Source organism: Panicum virgatum, chromosome 9N, assembly GCF_016808335.1.
Source record: "Panicum virgatum strain AP13 chromosome 9N, P.virgatum_v5, whole genome shotgun sequence".
NCBI classification, from domain to species: Eukaryota; Viridiplantae; Streptophyta; class Magnoliopsida; order Poales; family Poaceae; genus Panicum; species Panicum virgatum.
In genome coordinates, this window is record NC_053153.1 from 54,491,290 (window position 1) to 54,518,243 (window position 26,954).

Consider the following 26,954-nt stretch of genomic DNA (forward strand, 5'->3'; position numbering starts at 1 on the left):
CTCGGCAAGCTGAGCAATCAAAGGGTTTCAGGCTTCGGTCGAAGACCGAGGCGCCTACGGCGAAGACCGGTTCGCCACAGGCGAATACGAAGAGACGCAAAGAGTGGCGAAGACCGAGGTGCCTATGGCGAAGAGCGGTTCGCCAGAGGCGAAGACGAAGAGAAGCGAAGAGTGGCGAAGGCCGATGCGCCTATGGTGAAGACCAGGGCGCCGATTGCGAAGTCGAAGACCGGAAGGGAAGGCGTCGGAGAGTAAGCGCTTCGAAAGCCGTGCATGGAATCTTGTAGTGGGCCCAATCGGCTGTAATGGGCCCAGTGGGCAGAAGAGGCTCGGATGTAATTTACCAAATGATGTAAAAATATGGTTGTACCCCGGGATTATTCCGGGAATATAGTTGTTAGGGGGCATTACGGTGTAATAACGGAGGGTGGTAGGTGAACCATCACCTATAAATACCCGACCCCTGTACATTGATGGGACACATTGAATACAGAGAGAGCATCCAATTTACTGTGTGAAGCCTCGTTTCTGGCTTGGAGTTGTTCACTTCGACCGGCGCGTTCCTTCACTGTTGTAGTGTTCGTCTGTTCCAGAAGCACTCTCCACCAACAAGCGGTTCGTCTTCTTTCCCCTCTGGGATCTCCACAAGGCCCGCCACGTCTTGAGCAGCATCCTTCACATCTCTTGACAACTACTCGACTTCACTTCCTTCTACCGGGATTACATTCTAGAATAAAGGAAAAGTACTCGACGCAGTACAACTACTCGATATTACAACTCGAGTACTATTTTCCTAAATAACTTTACAGCAACTCGGACTGGCATGCACACCTCCTGGATCTCTTGGAGCTTCTAGTCGAGGCCTGCTGCAGCTAGATCAGCCCGAGGCCATGACAAAGTACAAACTTGTTATTCCCATCAAGGAAATAATGATACTCATATTCTGGGAGAAAAGTTTCAAGAGTTTGGAGGCAGATTACAGTAATCGCCTCGCAAGATCTCTTGTAGCATCTTGCAAAGGAATTTCTCCTTCTCCCTGAATACATTGTGACAAGATTAAGTCTCCTCACCAGAGATGTCAATTCTTGGGCACCCACAACCTGGGAACCCCAAGGGTGTGATGCAACAAGATGCAACCCATCGACAGAGAACCTGCCTCATTGGAACATGCAAGGACATGATGTCCAGCATGGATCCGATGAGAGCATTGGGGTTGCAGGATGAGGTAGCAGGGACTTCTCTTGTCACTCGCAAGTTCTCTTCTAGCATCTTTTGCTGGAAAGGACTACACAAATTTCAGGAGGGTGAGAGCAAGAACACTAAATACAAGCCATAGCGTCAGAGTGCTGGTGCTTCTGGCAAAGGCCTCTCACCCACCTTTTATAGCCACAAGGGATCTTACTGGAGGACAACCTGTGCTGCTACAGTGGCAGCACTCACGGGTGCAATAATAAAGATTCTCCACACAGTAAAGTCCTATGTGAGCAAACAGTATAAAGATATACATCATGGGTTTTATTTCTGAGGATATTTCGGGTGCAATCAGTGTGGCATATCCAATCGTATCATTTTTCTGGGATTCTATTCGAAAAAGGGGTCTTTTCGGATATCGGATCTGATTAAACCTGCAGATATTCTTAAGAATAAAATCTGATGCCACGTCTTAGATCCTTAATTCAAAATCTTTGCTCGGGGGCTACCCGCAAGTTACGGGATTTTGATATAAGCCTCGGGGGCTGCGGGATATGTGCATCTGATATTTATTTTTCAATTTTTTTTTGGAAAATAATGAAGGAAAAAGACTGAAGTGACCCTTAGCTTGATTCTGCAATTCAATCTAAGGCTCGGGGGCTACTCCATATGAAGCGCGAGTACTTCGCGCACCATATATGATCAAGATTTTACCAAAGCAAGTGGTGAACTTCCACAATGGTCGGCACTCTCTACTCTGGTTCCTTGTTGTTGCGGGGGCTTGAGCACCTCACAGCCTCGAAGCAACCGGAAGTACTTGGAGGATTACTCGACGTATCTGAAGGAAGGCCCAGAAGCAACCAGAAGGATGTTCTGACTACTTGAAGTACTCGAAGACGCCCGGCCAAGTACTCGACGCCTGCAGGACTCAGCTACGAAGAGCTCGGGGGATAGTCAGACCCGGGACAGCGAGACTATTTATTGGCATAGAATGTTCTAGAGTAAGGGATATCTCATGGATGTACCTTACCTCTCTTATAACTATCCGAATAGGTGTAGAACTAGCTGCAATTCAAAAAAAACTACCCGATCGTATTGTAGTAGGACTCCAACTGTACTCGGCTAGGACTTTCCATGTAACCCTGTCCCCCCCCCCCGAATATATAAGGGCGGGCAGGGACCTCCTCAAAAGGCAATCAACACCTAAGGCAATACAAACAACCACATAGGACGTAGGATATTACGCAACTCACGGCCTAATCCTGTCTAAATCTTTGTGTTCCTTGTACTATCGAGTTCTAGAGCAGTCGGTCCCTACCTACAAACCTTACTGCTAAGGGTATCCCTGAGCAGGCTTGGTGGTAAACACCGACAATACCCTTTTTTATGTATTGATTTCTCATTTTTTGAAACTAAAACAATATTTGGTTAGCGGAGGTGATGGTACCTCGTATAGCCACTAAGGATCAAAGTACAAGGTTAAAATCCCGTGTTAGCTAGGGAATTGCGATGTCAAAAAAACATATTGATGTGCCTTGTGGTAACTTTGTCATAACAAGATCTGCATTCTTGCAAGCCACATTTGTTGCCTATAAATTAATGTTGTTGGTGCCTAATAGGAGGAAACCAGGGGCACTGGCATCCGAGTGGCTATGGGCCAATCATCAAGCAACTTGTCGTGTCATTTTGAAGCCCCAAGTGGAGAATAGGGGTGGTAAAAGGTTTTAATTTTTAGCCTAAATAATCTAAGAGTCGGATCCTAAAAAGTTCATGTTATAATTTGGTACAATTTTGAGCTAAAAATATTAAGATTCAAGTTGGATTGTGTAGAGAGCATTAGAGTTGTAAGGAATATGGCCTCATTAGGCCATCATTTTGTGATTTTGGTGATTGAGTGACACCACAATCAATGGGATAAATGAGTTTGTCAAGTGAACATTTTTAGATTCCAGGGATGAAGCAAAAAGGCCAAGCAAAGCTAAACACGAAAAAAGAACTTAAAGAAATGCTGAATTGGACGAGTTTTGCAGAAACAATGGCACCGGATGAACCGGTGACACTTCACCGGTCTAACCGGTGGGCTTCGGATACACCGGTGCCCTATCACCAGTGTAATGGGTCATGCAATGCCCAGCCAAGTGAAGGAAGAACCAAGTGGCACCGGATGAACCGGTGGTGCCAAGTTGAAGGCATCGGTGCATTCACCGTGCTATCCTTCAGAGAGCATGTCAAGTAGCCGAGAAGAAGTTTCTTCAGCACCAGATGAACTGGTGGTGCGCCACGTCAGGAGCTGGAGATTCCTTCAGGACCGGTTGAACCGGTGACCACCGGTGCAATGGACCAGTCTAACCGGTGACAGCCACGTCAGCTGTCAGAGGGCCAACGGATAGTGAAGAGCTGTGCGTGACCGGTTGCACCGGTGTCGCCTCACCGGTCTATCCGGTGCACTGTGCAGAAAAGCCCCAACGGCTACTAACGGCTCTATGGACTTGGTGGGTTATATATATATATATATATATATATATATATATATATATATATATATGCCATCCCCCGGGCATTTCATTGTTGCTGGAGTTGCTACAAGTCTCAAACACACCCAAGAAACCCTCCAAACCAACCCAAGTGCATATTGATCATATCTTTAGGTTTAGCACTAGCTTTGAGAGTGTAAGTGCTAGATTAGCTCTTGAGTAAGTGAGAAAAGCAAGGCCTTGTGCCCTTGTGTTGCGGTTCTTTAGTGAACCAGAAAGATATCTTGGTGCGCCGGCCCCTTGGAGCTTTGAGGCTCGCCGGCAACGTCAACGACCCTCCAATTTGGTGTGCAGCGGTGTGGACGATCTTGTGCGGGAGACGTGGAGACCCCCATCCTTTGTGGAGAAGCTCCTTAGTAGAAATCGAGATCAAGGTGACCGTGATTGAGTTCACGGGAGAGACTTGATTGCCGAGAAGCGATACTCTTAGTGAGTGCTTCAACAACGTGGATGTAGGTGTGCCTTTATGGCTAACCGAACCACGGGATAAACACCCGCGTCAAGAGTTTGCTTCCTCTTATCCCGCTCCTTACGTTTCCGCATTCCATACTAACAATTCTTGTGTGCCTTTACTTTCATAGAGTAGTTTCTTGATAGGAAAGACTATAGGTTGCTAAACTCTTTTGGGATAGGAGTTTCACACTAGAAGAACTTTAGTTGCATATTTAGATAGCATGTTTTAGTTTTATATTGTGCAATTTAGTTGGAGCCATAGGTTAATGTTTGTAAGTTGCCTAATTCACCCCTTCCCCCTCTTAGACTAGATCACCCGATCCGGTCTATCAAGAGTCATAGTCTATGTCGGTACCCTGTTGTAACACCCTAAGTTAAATTTCAATATTTAATAATAAAATTTGATTGGTTTATTTAATTTTCTAAGGATTTAATTGGTTTAGTCTTGCATTTAATCTAATTTTTGTTCCTCAAGTAATTAAAATTTATCATAGGTTTAAATTTTGTTGCTGCATCATGCTGGAGCATTGTTTTATTTGTTGAGTGCTTGTGTGAATTCAAATTCAAATTTGAATTCATTTGCCTTGAGTTTGAATTAGAATTAGAATTAGAAAGGAAAAGAAATAGAAAGACAAAACCAAACTCAACCCAGCCCAGCCCCTTTTCTTTTCCTTCCCGCGGCCCAGCAGTTTAGCCCCGGCCGGCCCGTTTCTTCTCCCCGCGCCCAGCCCAGCAGGCCTGCACTCCCGCACTAAGCCCAGGCCTCACACCCCGCGCGAGGCCCAGTTCCTCCCTGCGCGGCCTGCCCCGCACGGCCCGCCGCCCGCAGCCCAGCTCCGCGCGCTCAGCGCCGCGAGTGCTCGCCCCGTCTCACTGCGCCCCGCCCCACGTCCGAGTCCACCAGCCCGCGGCGCGCGCCCCCGACTGACACGGCGGGCCCGCTTGTCAGCCGCGCCTCCAGCAGCACCGCGCGCGCTCTTTCTTTCCCTGACCGGGCGGGCCCATGCATCACCCGTTCTCCCCCCCCCCCCCCCCGTGAACCGCTCCCTCTGCCGCTGACAGCCTGGACCCACCAATCAGGCCCGTCTTCCCCGCCGCGACGCCCGCGCTGAACGGCTCCGCCGTGATCTTCGCGGCTCGATCCGCCTGGCACGCTCACCCAAGTTGACCGCAGCCGCCCTATAATTACCGCCGTGGCTCCCCTGAACCCTAAGCCGCCGCGCTACGCCCCCTCAAACCCTAGCGCCGCCTCCACGTTTGCTCCGCACGGAGCAAAGCCCGCGCCGCCGCGGACATGCCTCACCGCCGCACCGGAGGCCCGGCCAAGCCGTGCAGGACCTTCGCTGTGGGACCCGCGACGTCCCAGAGCCCACTGCTCCCCACTCCGACCTCGTCGTCGACCTCATCACCGAGCTCCGGTCAAGCGCCGCCTCTGCGCCCCGCCCGGACTTCACCGCTGGCCTCTCCGCGCAGCATCTTCGGCCAACTACAACCCTCGGTGAGCTTTCCCGTGCCCCTATCTTGCCTGCGCATGAGTTCTAGCCCGACTTAGACCCCGGTGCTCCCCTGTCCGCGCGAGGCGCCACTCGCCGGAGTACCGCCAGGCCAGCTCACCGTGGCGAGCCATGTTCCGTTGTGCCATAGCCGTGCTAGAGCCTCCAGTAGCTGCGCCATGCTCTGCGTGTGTGCCCTGCTTCCGTAGCACCCCAAATCGAGCCGGTAACGCGCGCCTACGCGAACTCCGATGGACCTCGCCGCCGCCGAGCCGACCCCTTCGCTGTGCGCACCACTGCACCCTTCGCAGACCCGCACAACCCACATGGGTGGATTACGCGTGCCACGGGCATGCTCCAAAGCCAAACCGCGACCTGAATCAGCCACGGGAACGTCGGGTTTGCTTCCTCCGGTGAAGCTCCGCCGCGGAGCTCTGCTCCGGCGAGCAGCGCCGCCGCCCGCGCGCCCAAATGCCCTGAACCGCCCGATCCGAAACTGACACGTGAGATTAGTTCCAGATCGGGATAGGTCCAGATCGTTGGATCTAGATCTGACGGTCCATATGCGAGGATACCGTTTCGGCCTGGAGTTTTGTTAAAGAACCCCCCATCTTTCTTGTTATCAATCCGCGCTCCTGGCTAGTTCAAAACTATTTCCAGTTTAGTCCTGTTTTATTCACGTAGGCCCCTGAGTTTTTCCCTATTAGACCCTGCAGTTTTGCGAGTTAGACCCTAGAGCTACCTGTTAATTATGTTTTAGTCCCTGGTTTTTGCAGAAAACCCCTGGAAACTTAGTTTTTCTTGCAAATAGGCCCCTAGAACTTGTTTTTAGCGTAGATTATGCGTTTTAGCTCCGTTTTAAGTGTTCTTTATGTCCACGCTATCGTTGTAACGCGTAGAATAGTTTTAGACTAGTTTAGTGTGCTGTTTTTATGTATTGATGTACTGTTTCTTAGCTTTTGTTAGTGTTTGCTTGTATGCTTATTATTGTGCATTGTTTTGGCCATGTGTTCGTGAGTAGACGTTGATCCGTCTGAGGAGCCCCAGTACCAGTACCCGGAGCAGCATCCGTCTTCAGATCAGTTTGAGCAGCAGGAGCAGTACGAGGAAGGCAAGTATAACATGAACAACCTATCACCTTTAATTATAATTTCATACTGCATTTTAATACTGTATGCCTATAAGGATTTTCCTAGCCACTTTATATCCTTTATATATACCTTTGGGTTGCATTTTGGTTAGTTGTGCTAGGTTGCTGTGCTATAACACATTCTGGTCCTTTTTAATTAAATTGATTAATAGTTTACTTGAACTTAATTCTGAGAGTGGCCCTCTGTGTGGATGAGTGGCTCACGTCTCGTTAAAAGATGGTTTTTATAGAAATATGGTTTAGGGGGCCAGCACGGTGCTTACTGCCTGGTTGGCCACTCTCCATAAGGACCGGTTCATAGAGCGACAACCTGGGACAACAGCGCTACCACAAGGCTAGAATGGGATAGACTTGGCTTACTAATTAGGTCTTTTTGGTTTGGAGTAACTTACCTGCGGGGCAAGAGTAGTAAGCTTCAATGGTCCCTGCTCCTCCGGCTTGGTCTGTGCTAGGATTGCGCTCCGGTGCTGGTACCCCTGGAGGTGGGCCCCATCGTCGCTGACCTAACTCTCGTGGTTACGCCTTACCAACGAGATTCTTTGTAACGGCCTCGTAGTGAGTCGCTAGTCATCTCACCTAAGGAAGTGTGATGAACAACTGGCGTAGCTCACGACTTGTGGGTAAAGATGTGCAACCTCTGCAGAGTGTAAAACTGGTATACTAGCCATGCTCACGGTTATGAGCGGCCCAGATCCTCCTTTTGATTAGTGGGGTTGTCTCCTTCCGACGAGGGAGGTGCCTCTCGGGGTTACCTTGGCTTGGTTTCGGTTTGGTTCTCAGTAGTAACATGCTTAATCTTGATTAATTACTATGTAACTGGGTTAATGGTAATTCACCAACTCGTAGTAAATAGCTTTAATAAAATTTTGCCAACACTTAAAAGCTAATGCAGTTGAGTCAGCTAGCCTAGAGCCTCATAGTTTGTGTTATACTTGTTGAGTACAAGTTGTGTACTCACCCTTGCCTCTTCTCTACTTTTTCCTCTTGGCTACGTTACTGCTGCTCAGTTCCTGCCGACACGAGGGAGTTTGCTCAGCGCTACCAGGACTACGAGGACTTCTAGGCGTTCGTCTCCCAGTCGACGTCCCTGTGGCGCCCTGCTCAGCTTCGGAGAGTCTTTATCGTATTTTGTACTTCGCTTCCACTGTATCAGACATTTTGTCATTATTGTAATAAATAGCATTCGTATTTCGATTTATTATGTCTTATTCGTGATATGTGCTGTGATATACTGTTCATTCTGTTGTATATACGTGTGACTTGATCCTGGCACGTATATGATTGCTCGGTTTATGTCCTTTTATAAACCGGGTGTTACACCTGTAGCAGGGATACCCATTCCTACTGCAGCAAGGCAGGACACGCGTGGTCATCCATAACTACGCACTAAGGGGTGGAGCAGCAGGGCCCCAGGGGTCAGGCTCTTACCTCACCGGGCCAACGGCCCCAGAACCGCTCCCCACTCTGGGACGGGTCCGGTGACGCCACGTGTCCCTGAGGATGGGAAGCTCTGCGCCAACAGCCGAGGGCTCGAACCCCCCATAGGGGTCCGGGACCTCCCCGCGTCCGTCCGGGGTGCCATGTGTCCCGCAGGCGCAGGCGCGAGCGCGAGTCTTCCGCTAGAAGACTCGCCCACCCACCGCATTCAATGCGGGTGGTTGAGACGTGCTCTGCCGCCGCGGCATGCGGGGCAGCTGTTGTCAGGCCTCACTGTAGACGCATATTACCGACGTACACAGTGCAGCCGCATGCGCCGCATCCATGCAAAGCCCGTTTGCGGCATTAAATGGATACGACGGCACGGCACCCTTTCATCATACCACCTATGCCGCAAGCTACACGGCCTGTTCAGCTATGCGGCAGGCTACGCCGCAAGCTACGCCCTGGCGCCATTTCGACAAGACAGGGCATGGCTATGCCGAACGGAAGATTCCCACGGGCAAAGCAAGGAAATCCCGGAATAAGATCTTTCCCAGGCGTAGCACCATAATAGCGCTAGGCCATTCGTATTAAATACAACATCGTTGGGCCCAACTGTCGGGGACTCAACAGCCATGTATGCGCCTCCCTTAAGATATAAAAGGGAGGCGCTCGCTGCACACGCAAGTCTCTCTAGTCTCTCAGGACTGGCTGGAGACTCTTTCGACACTCTGAAAGGCCAAGGAGAGCACAAGCAATACAACACACAGTGGACGTAGGGTATTACGCTCCGGCGGCCCGAACCACTCTAAACCTATTGTGTTCATCGTGTTCTTGCATCTAGATTGGGCTAATCCTAGCTACCCCTGAGTACTCACCCTCTGGGTTTAGGCGGGTGCACTACGCCACCCGGCTGTGGGTTTGCACACCACGACATTTGGCGCGCCAGGTAGGGGAAGCTTTAGCTAGTTTTAGCTCATCTCTTGCCCATCTCCATGGTTCGGGTGGTTGAGCACTCCCACCACGACGACGACGTGGAGATGACGGGGGGTGTGGCATCTTCCGCGCCACACGCCTCTCGCCTTCCTGCGCCAGGGGCAACCGTGCCCGTGGAGCGGCCACCGTCGGCAGCGGCGCGCGCCGCACGTCAGCAAGAGTCAGGGCGCCCGTAAAGAGCCCCCTCACAAGCTGCGTGCGGCGGAGCGCTGGCAGCAGCTAGGGAGTTGCTTCGCAACCCTCCGGCTGCTGCAGCCTCGCCAGACGCCCTGAGGCAGTGGCGGGACGACGTTGACCGTCTCCTCCATCTGGCTCAGGCCTCTCCCAGTTCTGCAAGGACTGGGCAACGACCTCCGCCTGGTAATGCGATGGTACCCTACCACCGGCGCCAGGGCGGTGCATCGGCGTCCGTGCTCTCCCCCACGGCGAGGGGTGCGCGAATAGAAGACCTGCGGGCGGAGCTCAACCGCAGGCGCGCGGGTGAGGACGCCCGCAGCTCTCTGGAAAGGGCGCGAGACCGTCGCCTCAACATCGAGCGCCGCAACCTCAACGCCGACTTGGATGCAGCGGCACCCAAGCCTCCGGGAAATGCCCGGATACAGGCGGGCACCCCGGTGGCTGGGGTGGGTTGCACTGTGCTGGCGGATCACCTCCGCACGGTGGCATGGCCATCCAAGTTCCGCCCGCACCTGCCGGAGAAGTACGACGGTACCACCAATCCGTCGGAATTCCTGCAGGTGTACGTTACCGCCATCACAGCAGCGGGTGGTAACGACGCTGTCATGGCGAGGTACTTTCATGTAGCCTTGACTGGGCCAGCCCGAACTTGGCTCATGAACCTCACTCCTGGGACGATTCAGTCCTGGGAGGAGCTCTGTGCGAGGTTCACTGCGAACTTCGCCAGTGCGTACCAGCAGCATGGTGTGGAGGCTCACCTCCACGACGTGAGGCAGAAACCTGGAGAGACGCTCCGGGCATTCATCTCGCGCTTCACCAAGGTACGGGGTACCATTCCTCGTATCTCTGACGCATCTATCATTACTGCTTTCTGTTAGGGGGTACGTGATGAGAAGATGCTCAAGAAACTGGCGACGCACGAGGTGGAAAGCTTTACCACGCTTTTCTCCCTAGCTGACAAGTGTGCCAGGGCCGCACATGGCACTCAGCCCCCCAAGATGGAGATGCCAAGGCTGGTTGCTCCGTAGTTACCGTCCAGGGCGGTGGCAAGAAAAAGAAGAACAAGAACCGGGGTCGCGGGGAGCCACAAGCCGGCGGTCCAGTCGCTGCAGCAGCGGCACCAGCTGCTGCGGCAGCGGCTGGGGGCTAGAATGCGCATGGCAAGCGTCCGTGCCTGCAACGTGGCAACGGAGGTTCATGCCCAGTTCATCCCACCACTCGCCACAACGCCGCTGACTGCCGCGAGATCCAGAAACTCGCAAAGCGGGTCAGTGGGCGGCGTGAGCAAGCCTCCAAGGACGGCTCACCCCTCCTCGCCAGTAGTCTGGCAAGGAGAAAACCTTCGACAGTGAGGCCGCTGCCGGGGAGGAGCTGGGGTACCAATCCCCCGCTCGGGAGCTGAAGGGCGTTTACAGCCACGACAACTCCGACTCTGACAACGAGGAGCGCCGCAAGAAGCAGTACGTAATGTACGGCGGAAGCTGGGAGCTTGTCTCCCGGCGGGACGTGAAGACCCTTCGCTGAGAGGTCCTTTCGGCGAAGACGGGGGTCCCGAAGGCGGCGCCGCACCACAGGTGGAGGAACACCACCATCTCTTTCGGGCCATCTGACTGCCCGGAGAACATGGCCGGGACTGGTGTACTACCTCTAGTCACCGCACCTGTCATAGCTAACATCAGACTCTATCACGTGCTGATTGACGGTGGGGCTGGCCTCAACGTCATCAGCTATGCAGCGTTCAAGCATCTGCAGATCCCGAAGTCCAAGCTGACTCCCTCTTGCCCATTCTCCGGAGTGGGCCCACATCCAGAGTTCCCTCTGGGGAGCATCACTCTGCCGGTCACGTTCGGGACCGGGGAGAAATTCCGCATAGAGAGCGTCCAGTTCGATGTTGCGCAGGTGAACCTCCCATTCAATGCCATCATTGGTAGGCCGGCTCTCTACCGCTTCATGGCCATTTGCCATTATGGGTATTTGGTCCTGAAGATGCCTTCCCCTGCCGGTGTCCTCACCGTGCGGGGTGACTGCACCGCTGTCGTCGCTGCAGTTGAGAAATTGCATGCACTGGCGGCAGAGGCTGCATGTTCTGAGGAGGACCCATCCACCTCGCGAGCCAAGGTGCCTGCCAGGGCACATAAGGTTCAAGCGTCTGACCCGGATAATGTTCCCGTGAAGACCGTGCAGATCGGAGCAGACTCCTCCAGGACCACCCGCATCGCGAGAAACCTGGAGGAGAAATAGGAAGACGTGCTCATCACTTTCCTCCGGGCAAATGTGGACGTGTTCGCCTGGGAACCATCACAGATGCCCGGGATCCCCAGGGAAGTGATCGAGCACCATCTGAGGATCTACCCCGACGCCACGCCGATACGCCAGAAACCTCGGAAGCAGTCCGTGGAGCGGCAGAACTTCATCCGTGAAGAAGTCCACAAGCTGCAAAACGCTGGCTTCATCGAGGAGGTCCACCACCCCGAGTGGTTGGCCAACCCGGTCATCATCCCAAAGGCCAACGGGAAGCTTCGGATGTGCATCGACTACACCAGCCTCAACAAGGCGTGTCCTAGAGACCCCTATCCTCTTCCACGTATCGATCAGATTGTGGACTCCACCTCCGGGTGTGACCTTTTGTCTTTCCTAGATGCATACTCTGGTTTCCACCAGATTCAGATGTCTAGAGATGATAGGAAACATACTGCTTTTATAACAGTGGATGGACTTCATTGCTATATTGTCATGCCATATGGTCTGCGGAATGCCTTACCCACGTTTGTGCGAGCTATGAACAAACTTTCTGTAATCTAATAAGAGATATAGTTGAGGTGTATGTCGATGACATTGTTGTCAAGACTAAGGTAGGGTCAACACTAGTTGAGGACATGTCCCTCGTCTTCAACTGACTGCACGCCACATGCACGAAGCTGAATCCCGAGAAGTGTGTTTTCGGCGTCTCAGCAGGGAAGGTGCTGGGTTTCCTGGTCTCACATCGAGGCATCGCGGCAAACCCAGCCAAGATCAAGGCGATCGAGGTGATGAGGCCTCCTGGCCGCATCAAGGACGTCCAGAAGCTTGCTGGATCTCTGGCCGCTCTTAGCCGCTTCATTTTGAGGCTGGCTGAGAGGGCCCTCCCCTTCTTCAAGCTATTGAGGAGGTCCGGTCCATTCACATGGACTGAAGAGGCTGAACAAGCCTTCCAGGAACTGAAGCAGCAACTCACCTCACTGCCAGTATTGGTGGCTCCAGAGCCAGGTGAGACGTTATTTTTGTATCTTGTTGCATCTGCAGAGGTGGTCAGCATGGTGCTAGTGTCCGAGAGGACAGAGCAAGCTCGCTAGGGGGACACCAGGGTCTCCCCAGCCAAGGATGGTGAGCTGGACCACGGACATGGGGGTCCGGCAACCACTCCTCTATCTGAAGGTCCGGACCCTGGACAAGGGGGTCCGAAGGAGCCTCGACCCATTGGGAACCCAGAACCGCTGGGGGCCCAAGGACCTGACGTGGTGGACAAGCGCGAGCCGGACCATCCAGAAGCCAGTCTACTACGTCAGCGAAGTCCTCCACGAGGCAAAGGCCAGGTATCTTGAGACGTATAAGCTTATCAATGCCATACTTATTGCGTCCAGGAAACTGCGCCACTATTTTCAGGCACACAGAGTTGTCGTAGTGACCTCTTACCCGCTGAGAGCGATCCTGCACAACTCCAACGCCATGGGCAACATCACCAAGTGGGCAGCAGAGTTGGCTGATTTCCAGCTAGACTTCCAGCCCTGCCATGCAGTCAAAAGTCAAATCCTGGCTGATTTCATAGCAGAATGGACTCCTTCCTCAAGCAATTCTGGGGGTCCGGACCTCAACGCCGGACCCCCGGAGCCGGAAGTCAGGACACCAGTCTTCACCGAGCCCCACTGGACACTCTTCTTCGATGGGTCCGTCCGCAAGCAGTGGGCTGGAGCTGGTGTGGTCCTCATCGACCCAAACGGAGATCAGCTGAAGTACATGGTGCACCTTGAGTTCAAGGCCACCAACAACAAGGCGGAGTATGAAGCTTTGATCTTTGGCCTGACACAAGCCCTGTACCTGGGGGTCCGGCAGCTCCTGGTGAAGGGAGATTCTAAGCTGATCATCAAGCAGGTCCGGTGGGATTGCAGCTGCAACAATCCCCAACTCGCGGCATACCTCATTCACGTGAGGAAGCTCGAGAAGGACTTCGACGCCTTGGAACTGCAACATGTTCCCCGCGAATTCAACTCAGCAGCAGATGATCTCTCCACGAGAGCATCTACCTGGGCACCCGTGCTCGAGGGCGTCTTCGAAAGACGGTTGCTGAGACCTACCGCCCAGCCTGCCGAACTGGGTGAAGGGGATCAAACTAGCACCTCGAAGCTAGCGGTCTTGGCGGCATTCCATCCGTGGTGCCCGCCCAGGGTTGTGTGCGCTGTTGAGGATCCTGGAGACCTCATAGAGCCACTCCCACCTGCTCATGGAAGTCCCGATGCATGGATCTCCGAGATCCGGGGCTACCTGAAAGACAATATACTTCCTGATGACGATGTGTCCGCGGAGCACATAGTACGATTGGCTAAACGCTACGCGGTGGTAGAAGGGGATCTCTACCGCCGTGGCGCTAATGGTATCCTCATGCGGTGCATTTCCCAGGAAGAGGGCCGCGAATTGCTCGCGGAGATCCATGGAGGCAAGTGTGGAAGTCATTCCTCATCTCGCACGCTTGTTGGTAAGGCCTTTCGGCATGGCTTCTACTGGCCGACAGCACTCTAGGATGCAGCTGAGCTGGTAAGGTCCTGCAAAGCATGCCAGTTCCATGCAAAGCAAATACACACACCGGCTCAAGCTCTGCAAATGATCCCGCCCTCATGGCCATTTGCCGTATGGGGCATGAATATCCTGGGGCCGGGCCGTCGGCAGGTACCGGTTCCTCTACGTCGCCATTGATAAATTCACAAAATGGCCGGAGGTTACCCCTGTGGTGAACATCACCAAAAAATCAACAATCGCATTCCTCAAGTCCATTGTGTGCAGATTTGGCGTCCCAAATTGCATCATCGCGGACAATGGGACCCATTTCAAAAGCAGACTCTTCCAAGAGTACTGCGAGGACATCGGCATCTAGCTATGCTTTGCGTCCGTGGCACATCCCCGCAGCAATGGACAGGTCAAGAGAGCAAATGCAGAGGTCCGTAGGGGACTCAAGACCCGCACCTATAACTGCTTGAAGAAGCATGGTGCAAAATGGGTTGATGAGCTTCCGTGCGTACTATGGGGCAACCGGACCACACCCAGCCAAGCCACCGGGGAGACCCCATTCTTCCTGGTCTACGGGGCTGAAGCATGCCTTCCCCCGGAAATTCACCTGGGCTCACCACGGGTCCAGGCTTTTGACGAATCCATGTAGGAACAACTGCGGCGTGACGATGTGGACTTCGTTGATGAACGAAGGTGGCGAGCAGCAATCCGAAATGCACGCTACAACTAGGCGCTCAGGCGTTATCATCAACGGTTCGTGCACAGTAGGGAGCTCCGGGCTGGGGACCTCGTCCTGAGGCGGATCCTAAGCCGAGCAGGGCTCAACAAACTCTCCCCCAGCTAGGAGGGTCCCTTCAAGGTTACAGAAGTATGCCGGCCCGAATGCGTTCGCCTTGCCATGGAAGAAGGGGTGCCGCTACCCAACCCATGGAACATAGAGCATCTGCGTAAGTTTTACACTTAGACAGAGCAGGAAATGAATTTTTCCTTTGTAATAAGATAGAATTAGCGTGCGGTCCAGAGCGGTGGGGGTCCGTCCTCGTAAACCCGGCCTCTGGCATCCATCGCACCATTGGCTAGCATTAACGCGCGGCCCAGAGCAGTAGAGGTCCGCCCTCATAAACCCGGCCTCTGGCATCCATCGCGCAAACCATGTATATCAAGTTGCAAAAGAAAGATTTGCTCCCAGTTCTGTCTTTGTGTCAAAATCTTATTTCGCATTTCGATTCCCGAGCTTTTACCTTTCTAACCCCCGCGCGGACTTCCACTCTTGTCGCTACAGCTAACACCTGTATTGAGTTGCCGGACTGCCGTACAGGTCCGGACCCCCTTGCTGCTGGGAGAGGGGTCTGGACCCCTAGGGACCTACTCTGGAGATGGGGTGCTTGCTTCCTGTGGTGGTCCGGAGTCCTGTGTAGCCGATTAGCCGGTTCCGTACCCAAAGCCTACACGTTCCACCACCCTGTAACGAGTGCTCTAGTACCCGGAGCTAGTTAATTAGGGGTCCGGACCTCGTTCTAGCTCAAGGGTTGGCTTTCTAAGTCCTACACGGCAGGTCCAGACCCATATCTCAAAGGATCGAGTACGACAGGATGGCCTCACCCACTGCCAGGGAGGGGTTCGGAACGTCGGGGCCAGGTCTGGTAAAGTCGTGCTTGTTTCCTGGAGTGGTCCAGAGCCCTATGTAGCGGCATAGCCTGGTTCCGTACCCTAAGCCTACACACTCCACCACTCTGTAAAAAGTATCGTGCTGCCTGGACCTGTGTATCCGGAGCTCCGGACCTCATGCTAGCTTGGGGGCCGGTTCAAAATAGGTCCCGCGGGCCTGCTACTAAGCTTTGACTTTGAGTGGTATGTAGGTTAAGCCTTGACTGGTGGTAGCTAGCCTCAAACCATTGAGCCTACCTACCAGGGGGGCCAGGCATCCGCTTTAAGGCTTCATGCAGATCGAGGTCCAGTCTCAGTGGTAGACAGACTCAAAACAACTGAGCCTGTCTCCCAGGGGGCTCGGAGCGTTCGCTTTAAGCCAGACACCAAGGATCGATTCTGCATGCGTCAAACAGCTAAGTTACAGTATCATTACTACCATCCCAGCGAGTTTGATTTTTCTCTCTGTAGTTTTTTCTGCTATACAGGGAATAAGTCGCTCGTTTGACTTGCAATCTACGCTACACCTATGCCCAAGGACACTTGCTCAACCTCATACGGGGGTCCGGAGCATCTTCTCGGCTCGGATGGCAGATAGGTTCTAACAACTGAACCTATCTACCAGGGGGCCAGGGCGCCGGGGTGCTGCATACCGCAAACCAGAGCAACTGACAAACAGCTAAATTGAAATTTTCTTCTATTAAAATTTCAACAAGTGCAATATTTTTACATAATCCAAAAAACAAAAGTTCTACTGCTGTGATGGTCCAGCTCAGAAATCTGCAGGCTCCCGCTTGAAATAAGCTGCTACAAAGTTGACGACCTCCCGCACGCTTTCCCAAGCGGAGGCCTCCGTCTCCGCCACTGGACCATCGACGACGGGGGCTAGCGAGATGGCAGGGTCGTGGCTCCGGAGGCAGGTCAAAATGTACTCCACCACCATCCGGCACAGTTCACGGCCCTCAGCTTCAAGGTGGCCAGCGAGGATCGGCTCCAGGCGCCGGAGTCTATCTGAAGCAGAGTTCAGCACTGGGAGGGCGTCAGCAATTGAAGCTGGCGGCTCCGCCACTTGGATTGGACTCATTCCAAGTGGCACCAGAGCTGAGCTTGCTTCGCTCGCCCAGTCAATGATTCGCTGGGCCCCCATGCGCTGGTCCTCCTGCAGCTTCCAGGCTGCCTCCTGGACCGCCTCCTGCACCTGGGCATCCAGTGCCGCCTGAGCCGCCTCCAGCTGGCGGGTCTTCTCCTGGAGCGAGGCCTCCTTCCGCGCCGCTGACTTCTTAAGGGTCTTAAGACACTCGTGCTGGCGTGCAAGGGCCTGCTCCATGCTGGTGGTGAGGGATTCTCGCCGTGCAAGGGACTTCCTCTCCCCCTCGAGCTCCATCTCGGCAACAGCCTGCTGGCTGGCGATCTCCTGCAGCTCCTGACGCCATTTATGCAGGGACTTGGAGAGTTTGTCGAGCTCCAGCTTGCGGACCTCGAGTCCCTGGCTGCGAGACTCGAGCTCGGATCGCTGGGCTACAAGGCTGGCCTCCTCCTTGGCAATAGCCTCCTCCCGCAGCGCCAGGGCTTTCTCCCGTCCCGCCGCCGCGAGCTCCCGGTCGAACACCTTCCGGAGCCCTTTCCTGTAGGACTCAAGGTTGGCCTCAAGCTCGGACCGGGCGGCGACAGCATGGGAGGCCTCGGCCTTCGTGCGCTCCTCCAGGCAGATGTGCCAGTCACCGAGGTGTTGATGCTCGCTCTCTAGAGCTGCCCACTCCCTCCAGAAGGCTGCCTCGGCGGTAGAAGTCGCCTCTTCTATCGTCCGCCAGACCCGGACCAGCACCCGGGGGAGGGGAACCGCATCCTCCTCTAGGGGACCCTGCAAGAGCCCCATACCAGAGACCACCTCCAGCTCTTCCTCTACTGCAGGTTGGGAGCTGGGGGTGGGGACATCTGGCACAGAAGACGGACCCACGGGTACCGAGGTGCTCACCGCAGCTGCGTCCGCTGCCGCTGTGCTCACCGTCTCCAAGCCCGGTGTCGGCGCGTTTGCCACCGTAGTCGGGGCCTCAGGGGCCACCGCGTCGGGCATTGCCGCACGTGGCACTGGCGCATCTGCCGCCGCCGCGTTGGGTGCCATCGGGTTAGTGGAGGACGCCGCACCCGAGGTTCCCACATCCGCCGTCGCTTTCGCCATTGCCGCCGAAGCACCAGTCGCCTGGACCCCCGCTGACAAGCCAGCAGCGGCGGAAGAGCTGCCTGGGCGAGAGGCCCTGGCAAACGAAGAGGAGAAGCTCTTCAGCAAAAAGCGAAGCACCAGGAATAAGGGGAGTGAACGGAAGAACACTTACCCCGAAGCACCGGGTCTCCAGTGTCCACGGAGGCTGGGCGACCGCTGCTGTCGTGGCTGCGGCGGAGGCGCACCTCGTGGCTGCTGCTGCTGCCTTGGTGGTGGCGGTGGTTGTGGAGGCTGCTGTTGCTGCTGCCGGGGAGAGGCACCTCCCGGCGGTGGTGGTGGCTGCCGTGGCGGCGGCGGAGGAGCACCTCATGGCTGCTGCTGCTGCCCTGGTGGTGGCGGTGGTGGAGGAGGCTGCTACTACTGCTGCCAGGGAGAGGCACCTCCCGGCGGTGGTGGTGGCGGCGCGGCTACTCCAGGGGTCCCGCGTGAGCCGTGGGCCCAGGAGCTACCCTGGCCCGCGTCCTCAGCGGCCCTCTGATGCTTTGTGGCAGGCTCCATAACTGCGGTCCCGTCACTACGGTGCAGCCTGCACCGGCTCACCTCCTCCGGTGATGCGCCGGAGCTGCTTCGGCCCTAGTTGGGACCGCTCGCGAAGAAGCTACCAGCCACGGCCTGCTTGCCCTTGGCAGAAGGGCCAGGCCCTGCGGCGCTCGGCACGGCCTGTTCCTCGGACGCACTTGGGATCCGGATCCCACGGTCCGGGTCACCCCCAGTTTGGCGCGCTGCTAACCCACCATCGTCGAGGGTCGGCAGAGTGGCCAGCACCGCAGCCCTCAGGCTCAAGTCCTCGCAGAGGGGAACGACGCCCTGAGGAAGGATCAGGTGCTCCGGGACGTAGATCTCCCCCGTCACCGCCCGCACCACGACCTCCAGGCCTTCCTGGGTTAGATCGCTGCCCTCTCCACGGTGGGTCCTGCTGCAGTCTTGGAGTCCGGTGAAGCTCCAGGCAGGACGCGGCCGCTGCTTCAGAGGGGCGATCCGGCGCTTCAGGAAATCCCCGAGCACGTGCAGCGAGGTGAGGCCGCTCTCCGCCAGCGTCCTGATCTTGCTCAGCACGGGGTCAAACTCCGAAGGCAGGGACGGCTTGGCCCTCCAGAACTGGCGGTCGGAGGCGGGTCCCTCGGTCGGCATGACGAGGCGCTCGTTGGCTTCGGTGGTGGCGATCACCCACTCCTTGCGCCAATCCTCCCACTTCCCGCCAGTAAGCCCGGGGATGTAGGGCGTCCGCAGATCGCTCCTCGTCTGGAAGTAGTACGCCCCCACTTCATCCTTGCCCTTCCTGGACTTCACCAGGATGAAGAAGTGGCGGAAGAGAATGACGCAGGGCCGCACCCCCATGAACATCTCACATAGGTGGACGAAGATCGACGTCAGGAGGATGCAGTGAGGCGTGAGATGCTGGAGCTGGAGGCCGAAATCCTCCAGCAGCAGCAGGAAGAACGAAGAGATCGGCAGCCCCAAGCCGGTGGAAATGTGCGAAATAAACAGCACAAATTCCCCGGTGCGCAGATCGCCGAGGGGAACCGAGCCTGCTCGAATTCCCCAGGCAGTCTCCTGTGGACTCCACCCAAGCTGGCGGCGCACCATGTTCAGTTCCGCCTCGGTTTGGAAACGACGGGGATGAACGAGGGACACCATCTTGCTATGGAGGCGAGGAATAATCTGCGCAGAAGAGCAAGGGGTGAGGAGGCTCGAAGGCAAAGAGGCGCAAAGGTTTGGAAGGAAGAAGGCGAATGCGGAAAAGTAACCGCGGTATGCGGTTCGGCCCTTTATGAATCCTGATCCATCTGGCGCGCCCCGGAACTGTCGCTGGAAGCCAAGTGACGCTCATGCCTGGTGTTAGCCGCCCAGTCCATGACAAGGGGGCCCAGGCCCACCTGTCAGGAGAGGCGGGTAACAAACAAATGTGTGAAAAGGCGGGATTCGAACCGTCGCGTGCGCGCGGAGCGAGGCGGAAGCCGAGCCGACACGCCTGTACGAGCGCTGACAGGGTCAGACCTTTCAGGAACCACGCTGGCGGAAAAGAATTCCTTTTACCTCGGCGGCAGTTGTGTCGAACGACGTACGCGTGACTAGGCGCACCACTGTGTGTGGGGGCCTTGAGTCAGTGAGCCGTTGCGTCGTGATAAGCCAGTAGGGAACCTGATGGATGGTCAAAGCTAGACAAGACTCCTGCAGCGCGGAGAGTCTAACGCTAGAGGCTTCAAGTTATGCAGAACCATATCACAGTAGTGGCCCCACCTGCGGGTTCGTCACCTCTCCCGAGGAGGGCCCGGGGGCCACTGTCGGTACCCTGTAGTAGGGATACACACTCCTACTGCAGCAAGGCAGGACTCGCGTGGTCATCCATAACTACGCAATAAGGGGCGGAGCAGCCGGGCCCCAGGGGTCAGGCTCTTACCTCACCGGGCCAACGGCCCCGGACCCGCTCCCCACTCTGGGACGGGTCCGGTGACGCCACGTGTCCCTGAGGAGGGGAAGCTCCGCGCCAACAGCCGAGGGCTCGGACCCCCCCCCCCCATAGGGGTCCGGGACCTCTCCGCGTCCGTCCGGGTCTCCCACGCGCGTAGAACCCATATACCGCCGGGGCGGGGTCCATGGGTGCCACGTGTCCCGCAGGCGCAGGGGCGGGCGCGAGTCTTCCGCTGGAAGACTCGCCTACCCACCGCATTCAATGCGGGTGGTTGAGACGTGCTCTGCCGCCGCGGCACGCAGGGCAGCTTTTGTCAGGCCTCACTGTAGACGCATATTACCGAGGTACACAGTGCAGCCGCATGCGCCGCATCTGCGCAAAGCCCGTCTGCCGCATTAAATGGATACGACGGCACGGCACCCTTTCATCATACCGCCTACGCCGCAAGCTACACAGCCTGTTCAGCTACGCGGCAGGCTACGCCGCAAGCTACGCACTGGCGCCGTTTCGACAAGACAGAGCATGGCTATGCCGGACGGAAGATTCCCACGGGCAAAGCAATAAAATCCCGGAATAAGATCTTTCCCAAGCGTAGCACCATAATAGCGCTAGGCCATTCGTATTAAATACAACATCATTGGGCCCACCTGTCGGTGACTCAACGGCCATGTACGCGCCTCCCTTGAGATATAAAAGGGAGGCGCTCGCTGCACACGCAAGTCTCTCTAGTCTCTCAGGACTGGCTGGAGACTCTCTCGACACTCTGAAAGGCCCAGGAGAGCACAAGCAATACAACACACAGTGGACGTAGGGTATTACGCTCCGGCGGCCCGAACCACTCTAAACCTGCTGTGTTCATCGTGTTCTTACATCTAGATTGGGCTAATCCTAGCTACCCCCGAGTACTCACCCTCTGGGTTTAGGCGGGTGCACTACGTCACCTGGCTATGTGTTTGCACACCACGACAGTCTGTTACCACGCCTAGCGGAGAATCAGAAGCTTATGTATGCCAAGGAGGACTCTCGATATTGATTGGACGTGTTGCTTGTCATCCTTTATAACAGACTGCTCCACTGGTGAAATGCCTATGAAGTAATATCCATTGTATTTACTCCGCCCATCAGAGTATATTTCAAAATAGATTTTTTTTTTAGAATTACATAATACAACGTAGACGCTCACAACATGCACGCATACTCATCCCTATGAACCCTTATGAGCATCTCTGAAAGACTGAGCACCGGCAGATCTAAAGATTCCTGAAGTTACCACTGGCATCTCGTTGTCGACGAAAACGTGGCTTACCAATATGAGTGCAAGGTTTTACGACATGCTAAAACCCTAAATCTCCGATGCCCTTGCGGGCCTTCAAATAGAAATCTGACGGCATATTCATTCATGCGCAGAGATTAACGGATCCTCGTGGGGGCTGAACATCCTTCAGGGCCCATATTGTCCAGAGTAAAAGTACGAACGCCCATCAAACAAAGATGAAGGCCGGCTTAGTGCACCAGCCCATAAAAATGCTCAAGGGGCCGGCCTACGGTGTTAGATACCTGTGCTTGCAGCTAGTCATTCAAATCCTCTCTCTAAGAGAGAAAAAGATCCTCTCAAAAAAAAAAGAGAAAAAGAAGAGAAACAAAGGAAAACGAAAGCACTTGGCACCCAATCCAAAAAGCCCAAGAAGGATCTAATCAAATCAAAGAGATTAAACTGATTCGACTACACTAGTATGTCTGTCTCAACTCTCTCAAATTAAAATGGGGGGGAGACACTAATAGGATTATTCCATTGCAGCTATCTAGAGAAGAGCGAAAGAGAGGCCCACTGGAAGCATGAACACCTGCAAAAGAGCGGACTGCTGAAGAAACGACAATGGACATGCACAATGTCAACTGTTTTAACTTTCGAGAGAAAAAAATGTCAACTCTTTTAATATCCACAGAGGGGAAAAAAAGAGCGAGCTTCTAATCTGCTGCAGACGAGAAATGGAGCTACATATATTCTACTGAAACCAACCTCCACGGTCCAATGATGAGCATGCAACCAAGTTTATGAATCTGGAAAACAAAAACGATTAATAATTTGATACGGAGGGAGTGCTAGAATAAACATAGGGTAGTTCTAACACGCTCGTGGAAGTTATTGTAACTCCTGTGAAGCACCACGCATGTTTCCTTAAGAATCATATCCCGTATTTTTTTTTCTTTTGCGAGGGATACCACGTATTTTCTGGTTATATTCCTTAACAAGATATCCACACATGTGCGCGCTCAGTGTGTGTGTGAGAAAAGTTGTGTCAATAATATTTTATTCTTTGCACAATCGTGTAACACCGTATAGTTTTTTCTAAGTATAAGCTCATGATCCAGTATTTGATTCAAACACGACCTACGCCATAACGAAACATGGTTTCAACTAGTATAAAGGATTTAAGGTACCGGTGTATATATGTATATGCATATCATATTTTGTTTTCTTTTACGAAATTATACCAGACGGGAGCTTCCACCAGCACGCTCTCGTGTAAAAGATAATCGTAAACCCTGTGAAGCACCGCGCACGTTTCGCTTGAAGAAGAGGAGAGAGAGGATCACACCACGCACATGTGATGTGACTGAACTCGTCCGATTCCTCGATCGCCAAGACATCCCCTTCGATGCGCATTAAGGGCTCGTTTGAAAACTCATTTCCCCGTCGGGTTCCCGGCCTTTTCCCCGTGGAGGCAGGCCACGCGTAAAATTTCCACGGCCCACTCCACGGACACCTTTGGAAGCCATCTTGGCGAGGACCTCCGGCCCGGTTTCATCGATTTTCCACGCGGAAACAAGCCCGACCTCCAGACACCGGGCAGTGTTCCCCGTCTCGACACGACTCCCCCTGCGTCTCGCCCCTGCTTGTCGTTGCGCTCTCCTCCTCCTCCGCCGCCACCGCCGCCACATGTCGCCTCCGCTGCGCTCTCCTCCTCCTCCGCCGCCGTGGCGCGTTGCCTTCGCACGTCACCTCCGACGTACTCTCCTCGTCCTCCACTTCCGCGCGCCGCATCAGGTGAGTCCCCATCTACGCCGCATCTCCCTGACCTTCAAGGTTTCTCCTCCTCATCTTATACCTTTTTTTAGATAATGGGAAAGAGGAGCTGCAGCCACTGATGGAGGATGATCTGACGCAGGTGGTCTCTCTGATTAAGGATCTTATCCGGCTCTATTACTTCAGCGGCGGGTCGTCAAGATCCGCAAGGTGGGCTCTCTACTCGTATGATTCTCTTTGTTTGTTTGTTAAGATGGATGTTGCTGGTGGTGCTTGTTCATCAGAGTAGAACATGTAAGGACGATATCATGTAGTATGCTAGTGCTTGTTCACCTTTGTTTGTTTGCATTGTCTCAATCCATTGAATCAGGCACTAAATTACTAATCGGTGGTGGTTTGGCTTAAGCTGCATTTCGTAATCTTGCTTCTTTTTTCATCTCATTTCACGAAAAAATAGGGACTGCTACTGGTGATAGTTAGCTAGCCAGTGCAATCTTTTAATTAAATATTAGTCTATATAGATACTGATTAGAAATAAAATAGTTTCAGGGCTGGTGCATATTACTCTGATGCACGGTAGGATGTGATGTGATCCATGTGTAGCAATTTGGACCAATCTTGTTCATGATTGACATATCATAATCCTTTGAGAAGCCAAACAAATTTTGCCTTATTTGGTTGACAAGATCAAAAGGGTGACCATGGTATTTGCATGCCTGTTCAATCAATACATGTCATTTTTAGGTATCTATTTTATTTGATCCATTGATCACTGATCCTTTTCTTTCGTGAAAGGTATGATATAGAGTGTGATTCTGATCCCGTGATTGGGTGCTTGGCGTAATTGTCATGGTTTTCACGGCGTCGCCTAGGCGACGCCAAGGCGTCCAGGTGACTTCCCAATGGAGGCGTCCTGCCCGCCACGCCGTTCCTGCGTATGGCGTCACCTTGCGCGGAAAGGCGTCGCCAAGGCGTCGGGTGGACGCCAAAGCGACCTCCCAAGTCCAAGGCGGGTCCGCGCGGGGAAAAAAGCAAGCGCGCAGCAGGCCCCTTAGCGCGCGCAGGGGAAAAAGCAGGCATCTTGCGCGCGGGAAGGGTGAGGGATCTGCGCGCGCGGGAAGGGAGAGGTAGGGCGCGGGAAATCACGCCTATACTCCCGCGCAGGCGTGCCCCATCGCTGCAGGCCTGCAGCGCGCAAGAGGAAAGAGAGGGGAGGGGGAAGAGAAGAGGGCGTGTTGCAGGCCAGCCGATTTGAGTTTGCTGCTGCTGCTCCATGCGACCACGCCTCCACGGCCTCCACCTGCGCTCCGCCCGTCCGCCGATTCGAGTCTGTCGGTCCACCAATTGGAGCTTGCGCTCTGCTCATCCGCCGATTGGAGACCTGCAGATCGGCGCCTCTGACCTATGAAGCCCTGCCCTCCATCGATTTCGTGGCTGCTTGCTTGCTTCCTCTGCTCCGCCTCCTTGCCCGAGTGCCCTCATCCCTTCCTTTCCTTCACGTCAGCTCAGAGCCTCGGAGGTATGTCTTGTCCAGTTCTGCCCCCTTCTTTGCTCTTCCTTCACTGCTCTGTTCTCCTTCCTATATAGCCATAGCACTGCTCTGCTCTGCTTTGTGCTTTCTTTATAGCCAAAACTTGCAGCAACAAGGTATATGTTTCTATCACTCCATCTAGGTTAAGGTATGTGTATGGCGTCGCCTCGCCGCGCGCCATACTCGCCTAGGCATCTGGAAGGGGGTGAGTCGCCTTGCCTCGCCTTACCGCCGTAAAAACCATGGTAGTTGTATGATAAATGAAATCTGTTACTAGCTAGCTTAGAGCATGTTAGTATTTATATGTACTTGTTCATTTATCTCCATGGTAAAGGTTCTTTATACACATTCAGTTCGGTTGTAGTGATAAAGCTTCTTTATACATATTCAATTCAGTCTCATTTTTATTCTTCTTTTGATAACAATACAGTCGCAGTTTAGAGCAGCTTCTATTGGTTCTTGTCTCCATGTTTAGCATGAATGATATAACAGCAGCGGTTCATACTTTTAATGTTTGGTGCCGTTTTAATTAGTTGAATACATAACCATTAGATTTTGTGTTTAGAGAAGTAATATTGGTATGCATATTGGTGGTTTGAAGGTGTCATTAGTTCTTCACCAGTGCTTTTGTAATTAAAGTAAACTTTCTTTGTGTTACTTTGCAGAGGGTTTGCTGGAAATGGTGCATAGAAGGTAGAAGTTATTTTGTGCCAATAGTGGAGCAAATGCAGATTGGTGAAAGTTTATTATTGTGTTGCTCGTTACTTTGTAATCACAGATATTAGTGCTTGAGTTCTTCCTACTGTCTTAATTTTGTTCCAGTTCGAAAATTGTTAAATAAATAGCTCATGTCTCATTTTATTTTGTATTATCTATCTGCGTATGTGCATAGACATGACCATATATCCATTCATCTTGGTTGGGCAGTGTATCCTACTATTCTGAAGGCCATATGATTTTCTTGTTGCTCTGTTATCCCTTGAATTTTTCTTAATTTTTTGAATCTCTCTAATGTTCCTACACATGGAATTGTTTAGAAAAAAGTGAGCTGCAAATGTGTCTGTGCTGCAATTATATGAGTAGATAGCATATGCTAGAGAATATTATATAGCAAATGGTGTCTGAACGCTGCAAAACAACAACAGAGGAGGCCGAGGAGTTGGAGCGTGTGGAATGCTGCTAAACAACAACGGGGGAGGTGGGGTGCGGCACCCAGGGAAGCAACTAACCACAATAATCCCCCTGACGGGTTAGTTCCCTGGGATATTAGCCATTTACTTCCAAACTAAGCCTAATGGTGGCGAATACGTGCCCTGCACAAAAACCCCCCGCCCCCCACCCCCAGCGCGCGCGCGCGGTAGGCGTCGTGACGGCCACCGGGGGCTCACGGCTTGTCCCTAGCCACTGGCGCGACGCCGCCCTGGTCGGCAGGCCCTGACGTTGGTGCGGCAGATGGGCGTTTGCGGCACAGCGGCAGGGTGGCACGAGCGGAGGCGCGGCCACGCCGCTGGGATCCCGATGCGTACGTGCGGGGGATCCGGGCGCTTCCTCCCGCACCAGCCCGCCCGTGCGGCCTCCGTCGCCTCAAAAGCACCAGCCAGTTTTTTTAAAAAGAAAAAGAAAAAAAACTCGAGCCAGCCAACCCAACCAAGCCCATCGTATATTGTGGCCGAACTCTGTTCAAGTTTGGATTAGAAACACCTCCCGTTTTATTATCCTCTGAATTGGTTGGGATTCAATTGCCCATGTCTTCAAGGGCTAGTGTCAGTGCGCTCGGCGAGGCTGCACTGCACGGACCACGGATTCACAGCTCCAGCCGAAGGCAAAGCTAGCAGTCTTCTTGGACACCCTGCACGCAAAGCTGCTTGCAACGCAAGGCACGCGCGCGCGTCCCATGAACCCGCGCGTCCCATGATCTAGCGACGGCCGACCGGCCGGCCGGC

General features: G+C 53.9%; 1 protein-coding gene across 1 annotated transcript; it reads left to right on the plus strand.

The window, feature by feature from the left end:
• The first annotated feature begins 192 nt into the window (after nt 1-192).
• LOC120689122 (formin-like protein 18) lies at nt 193-25,939 on the plus strand. Its single transcript, XM_039971457.1, has 4 exons — nt 193-251; nt 23,125-23,501; nt 23,573-23,690; nt 25,677-25,939. The coding sequence occupies exons 1-4, from the start codon at nt 193-195 to the stop codon at nt 25,699-25,701; spliced, it is 579 nt and encodes a 192-aa protein (XP_039827391.1). The 3' UTR covers nt 25,702-25,939.
• The last annotated feature ends 1,015 nt before the right edge of the window (nt 25,940-26,954 follow it).